The 6000-nt window shown below is 45.9% G+C and overlaps 1 protein-coding gene across 2 annotated transcripts in view; it reads left to right on the top strand.

Moving 5' to 3' along the window:
• Positions 1-2788, top strand: part of tpst1 (tyrosylprotein sulfotransferase 1) — a 45050-nt gene extending 42262 nt beyond the window's left edge. The window contains exons 4-6 of one of the 2 annotated variants that reach the window (XM_085370782.1): positions 981-1031; positions 1543-1611; positions 2310-2788. In XM_085370782.1, coding sequence (XP_085226908.1) covers positions 981-1031; positions 1543-1578 — 87 coding nt within the window. In that variant the 3' untranslated portion in view covers positions 1579-1611; positions 2310-2788. The remainder of the gene's footprint in view (positions 1-980; positions 1032-1542; positions 1612-2309) is intronic. The other variant, XM_085370783.1, reaches the window with a different exon arrangement.
• The last annotated feature ends 3212 nt before the right edge of the window (positions 2789-6000 follow it).

Below are 6000 nucleotides of genomic sequence, written 5' to 3'. Positions count from 1 at the left end.
TTTAAGATGGCATGATAATGAGACAGATGGAGGCGATGCTTGAACTCCTGCTGTATGTTATGTAAATGTCTGTGTGTGTGTCACAGACTAAATCTGCTCTGTTAGACACAGATCCGGGGACTCTGGATGCCATTCGAGCTTTGTCATATGACACATTAGATATCAGAAGATCGATACATGATTGACGTGGTCACCAACAACTGGTGTGCCAAAAACATATCCGCCTCGCCGCTACACCGCCAGCTGCACTACGTTGATGCAGAGCAGGATGGATCCATGCTACCACGTCAACACACAGCGGCTCATGGAAAGCTGACTTTACTAGAGCTGGAGTCAGAGATGGGCACAGCTCTGCTTAAAGACATTGGGACCGGAAGAGGTCGGACTTTGTCAACCGATGAGTCTTATTGTTGTTGGGCACTGGAGATGTAAACCATAGAGGAGGGACAAAATATTATAGCAATAACAGGATTGTTGTTTGCGTACAATCCAAATGCCGCATGTAGCTCTACGATGAAAGCCGAACTGGATTGAAGCATTTTAGTGAATCTTTGTATCATTTTCTGTCTCTTTGCTTCCTCCTGTTTCCTCTCGTCAGCTCCAGCATCCTTCCTTTATCTCCAGCTTTGAGGGAGAAGCTTAAAGCGCTCGTTTGTGAGAAATGTGATTTGTGTGTTTTTTATGGGACTACTGGAACACCCAGTGTCTATTCTGAGAATCCCACATGCACAGCAGAGGTATGCCCTACAGGCCACCCCCCTGCCTCCAGTTTGATCTGATGTTTTCATGGCAGCCTCCTGCTGTGGCTGGTTTTCAGAAACTCCCCCAGTCTCCCTCCCCCATCTCTTTCTGTCGGCTGAGTTTGAACTTAGGCAGGGATAATGCTATTTTACATTTTTAACATGTCACCATGGAAACCCGGATGCTGAACTGTGCAGCGCTGACTGTGAAGCTCTAAATGTGGCCCTTTGTTTTTCCAGGTCTATAAAGGTGAATTTCAGCTCCCAGATTTCCTAAAAGAACAGCCACAGGTACAGTAACCATCCTGCCTGTTGTTGAGCTTTTCCTCATTTTGTTCTCATACGAGTCGAACCATATGCAGCTCAGTGGACAGTCACGTGACAGGTTTCCATTTGCTCACAGTTAGTCATCTCCTCTTGAGTTTCTAGCCATCTAACAGCCTGATTTTCGGTTCCTGCTTCATGAATCCCCTCCTTTTTTTTTTCTCCCCCCCTTTTTTTCCTCTTTGTTTTTCAGTAGTCTTTCTTTACTGTGTCGTCTCTTGGTTTCAGAGCCTCACGTTGGCTGAAGAGCACCTCTGCCCCCTCCTGGCAGTTGCATTCATCTGTTTTCTGTTACAGAAGCTTTCAGTTGTCTTTTTTTCCAAACGCAATCAGTCTCTGTCTGTCGATCGCTGCGATCTGGCTTTCTGTCAGCATCTTCTCGGGGGTGTAGATGCAAACTTCTGCATTTCCCCCTCAAGCGCTTCATCACAGAGGAGCTGACGGTGAAACCTAACCTGCTTTCTGTTCATCCGTACAGATCCAGAAGGCTGCAGAGAGACCCAATCCCAGTTAGGAGCAGAGGCAGCGTGGGCACCAAAACACACAGGTACAGAAGCAAGTTTATTTCACAAATACACTTCCTGTTTAGCTACGTGTTTAAAAATGAGTCCATCAGGACTGCTGCTTACAGACATCGGTGAAATAAAGCAAGAGCTCCTATATCTACTTAAAATGATTACAGATATTAACACAGAGGCCAATATTTGCTGTAACCACGTCATAAGATATACTGCAGAAATCTGCTTTAATTAGTGTTGCAGCAATCCAATAATTATCAATAAGAATAGAAACAACTGAAAGTCTTGTTTTTGGTTTGCTTACAGAGTCTCACCGCCTCAATGCACTACACAGAATAAAGTTATCGTTTAATTTGACTGATGTTGTGATATTATCTTGTTTTTTCACTTGAACCTGTTCCCTGTGTGAGCTCATGGAAACCACACAAACCAGTTAGAGATGGGACGCTCCACACTGATGTTTAGATACAGTGTCAAGCTTATGAAGCACATATGTTTGGAAACAGCATGAAATCACAACAACAGTTGTTTTATATTGTAAGGTAGACCCTATAATCAGCTGACCCCCTATGAGCAAGTGACAGTGGGAAGGAAAAACTGCCTTTTAACAGGAAGAACCCTCCGGCAGAACCAGGCTCAGGCGGGCCTGGTTCTCGATATAATTCCAGCAAACCTGCTAACGTGAGCTTTGCCCACCAGTAACGTGTGTGCTCTTGTTCTGGTACAGGACTCGCTGCAAAGGAACAGCGCATCGCCGATATCGTCTCAGTCATGTCACAGCCCTGTTCAGCTTTGGCACATCTCAAGTGTCACATGACCACAGCTGGGACACGCCCCCCCAATATATAAATACACACACACACACACACACACACACACACACACACACACACACACACACACACACACACACAGGTGGGCTGCGACCACTCCTTGTCATCAGAAGTCTCGGCCTTCAGCATTGTACTGTACAAAAACATGGATGTCAGCGCCACTGAATGTCTGCTGGTCGTCGTCTCACGTCGCGTCATGCTCATCAGCTTGTAGAAATCATTTCTGGCCTTTTAGAGGAAAAGTATTTATGAATGGGAAAATTAGCTTTTGGAAGATGCAATACCTATTTTGATGATGATTTCCTTTTTTTATTGTTTTTCATGCCGTTGTATTGTGCAATGTCATGGGTACTGATCAGTTTGACGTATCAACCGTGATAAAAGATGCTTTTTTTAAACAAACCTTGTCTGTTTCTTGTGTATAATGATCCGAATACGGGAAGATGTGCTTACAAATACCCCGTGATCATCACAGTTTAATGAAACAACCAAACAAGCTCAGTGCTGCTATGAACATCAGTCTGGTACTTTCATGCTGCTTTTATACTCTGAACACTCGGAGCCTCATCCACCCACACCTGCATGGATGCATCGGGGAAACGCAGCTCGATCAGCTGGCCTTCTGCTCGCTAGGCGACCCGCTCTACTTCAGCTCTGAGCTTCGATCCTCTTCCCTTTTTATTTTTCTTCAAACAAGCGCTCATAACTAAAATAAGCATAACCATATTATTGTTTTCTGACCTGATTGTGTGAAATAATCTGAGGAGATTTGACTACTCTGTTAGGCCCACCATGTGCTGCTGTAATTAAATCAGTTTAATGACAACAAAAGTAGTACTTTTACAAGAGTTGTACTGAAAAATATTAACTTGCCCCTAATATTTTGATCCAAGAAAAATAAGAGTGGAGCAAACTTGGTTTTTTGTTAGAGGCTTTAAGGCACGTTTGGGTCTCGTCATAGTTGCAGTGGTGCACCATTATTTAAAAAATGAATAAAGGGCAGGGATAGCTCAGTAGGTAGAGTGGTGCCCCATGATTGGATGGTCGGGGGTTCAAATCCACTGAACAGTACCCCCTGAGCAAGTTACTGTCCCAACACACTGCCCCCTGGGTGCTGGGTTGGTGGCTGCCCACTGCTTCACTGAGGGAATGGGTTAAATGCAGAGAGGAATTTCCCTGTGGGGGTTAATAAAGTATACATTATGTAGAAATGCAAGAAAAAGAGATGCAATCAAAGCATTTGACCATCTTTAATTTAAAAAAAAAACTAAACGGTAAGTTCTGGATGGTGCAGTGCAGCACATCACGTTCATGGCCTTACTGGGTAACATACGAGTAATACTTGAGCTTTTTTTGTAAAATACTTGTTACTGTTGCACACCGCGCCTTTATTACCACATCATTTGAGCTGGAGCAGATGTTGTATCTGAAATGAGTAAAGCTTTCAAATTAAAATATCATTGCTTGTTTAAAAAAAAGTACAAGTGTGTCAAAGAGTGCTTTTAAAGTATTTGACTCAGTGTTGGGATCACCGACAGATAACCCTTTCTCCTAAATAAAAGCTGTTGAAGGTACAGAAATATTGGGGGGTTTGATAGAAAAAATGTGGAAGCTGCTGGTGCCAAAATAGGTCGCGTCCACCCAAACGTGTTTTATGTATGTGGCCAGAGATTGGCGACATACGTCGTGAACCTTGTAAAGTAATTTTACTTTGAAAGAGTCAAACCGCATGTGACCAATACTTTCATTTCTTTCTCACCGTCTTCTCTAACACGTGTGTATAAACATCCTCATTTTTTCCTGATGTTATCGCAGTTATTGCCAGCAGCTCTGACACTAAACAACAGGTGGCTTACTCCTAAACTCAAAAAGCTGTGGCTGAAAAGAGAAAGGCGGAGACAGGGACAGAGAGGCCAAGTACAGGTTCACTAAGGAAGTGGACATTGCCAAACATCAGCACTCTGAGAAGATGCAGCAGCAGATCTCAGAGAATGACTCGGCCTCTGTGTGGAAAGGTTTTAGGAATATCACCAACTACAAGCCTAAAACCCCCCACTCCACTGATGACTTGCTCTTGGCCAACACCCTTAACGACTTTTACTGCCGTTTTGACGAGCCATCAGGCAGCCTTCACACCTCCAACGGCCCCAACAATAGAGACACTTTGGACACTCATTCCCCCACCTCTCCCCCCTCCATAGAGCCATCACCACCTTCAAACACTTCACCTACAACACCCCCCTCCTCACCCCACACAAAAGAGGATTTCACACCACCTCCTCCCACCACAACTCTTCATATTCATGAAGAAGGTGTGAGGAAGCAGTTTAAGAACCTGAATGCTCGAAAAGCTCCCGGCCCAGACGGCGTGTCTCCTGCCACCCTCAGACACTGTGCAAACGAGCTGGCCCCAGTGTTTTCTGGCATCTTCAACTCCTCACTGCAGGCATGTCATGTGCCTGCCTGCTTCAAGTCCTCCACCATAATCCCTGTCCCCAAGAAACCTAGGATCACTGGACTAAATGACTACAGACCCGTGGCTCTGACATCTGTGGTCATGAAGTCATTTGAGCGCCTGGTTCTCTCCTATTTCAAGACCCTCCTGGACCCCCTGCAGTTTGCATATAGAGCCAACAGGTCTGTAGACGACGCCATCAACATGGCCCTACACTTCATCCTGCAGCATCTGGACTCCCCAGGAACCTACGCCAGGATCCTGTTTGTGGACTTCAGCTCTGCCTTCAACACCATCCTTCCAGACCATCTCCGAGGCAAGCTTTCCCAGATGAATGTGCCTGATCCCATCTGCCGGTGGATCACTGACTTCCTGACGTCTGGTGTCCTGGTGCAGCCACAACAACCTGGTGCTGAATGCCCAGAAGACAGTGGAGATTATTGTGGACTTCAGGAAGCACACAGCTCCACTCCCCCCCATCATCCTGACTGACACCCCCATCACCTCTGTGGACTCATTCCGCTTCCTGGGTACCACCATCACCCAGGACCTGAAGTGGGAGCCCACCATCACCTCCGTCATCAAGAAAGCCCAGCAGAGGATGTACTTCCTGAGGCAGCTGAAGAAATTCAACCTGCCAACACGGACGATGATGCAATTCTACACTGCAATCATCGAGTCCATCCTCACCTCCTCCATCACCGTGTGGTACGCTGGAGCCACCATCAGGGACAAACAGAGACTGCAGCGTGTTGTGCGCTCTGCCAGTGGCGTGTCCAGCGGGGTGGCCTGGGGGGGCACAGGCCACCCCCCCAACCAGACTGGCCACCCCAGGTGCCACCCCAAAGGCAAAACAATAAAATTCAATCAAATATCAAATGTCCGATTATGTTTTCACGGTGAAGCTCAGATATCCGAGTGTAACTGAATGCAGCATCGCTTCTGCGCTATGCGCATCACGTTAGCAAAGGTAGGAGAGCCAAGCACGAAAGACGCACCGCAGGAAACAATTTTTCGGTGAAAGAAAATGAGGACAGAATAAATGTCCCGGTAAGTAATATTAAGTTTGTTGAGTTTAGTAAACTTCGGTGAAATTAGAATACCAAGGAAAAAAATAACACTTAAAGAAT

The sequence above is a fragment of the Diplotaxodon limnothrissa genome, linkage group LG14, assembly GCF_057381915.1.
Source record: "Diplotaxodon limnothrissa isolate DT_005_m linkage group LG14, D_limnothrissa_male_GT1.1, whole genome shotgun sequence".
In the NCBI taxonomy this organism is placed as follows: Eukaryota; Metazoa; Chordata; class Actinopteri; order Cichliformes; family Cichlidae; genus Diplotaxodon; species Diplotaxodon limnothrissa.
This window is presented reverse-complemented; position numbering and strand designations above follow the sequence as displayed.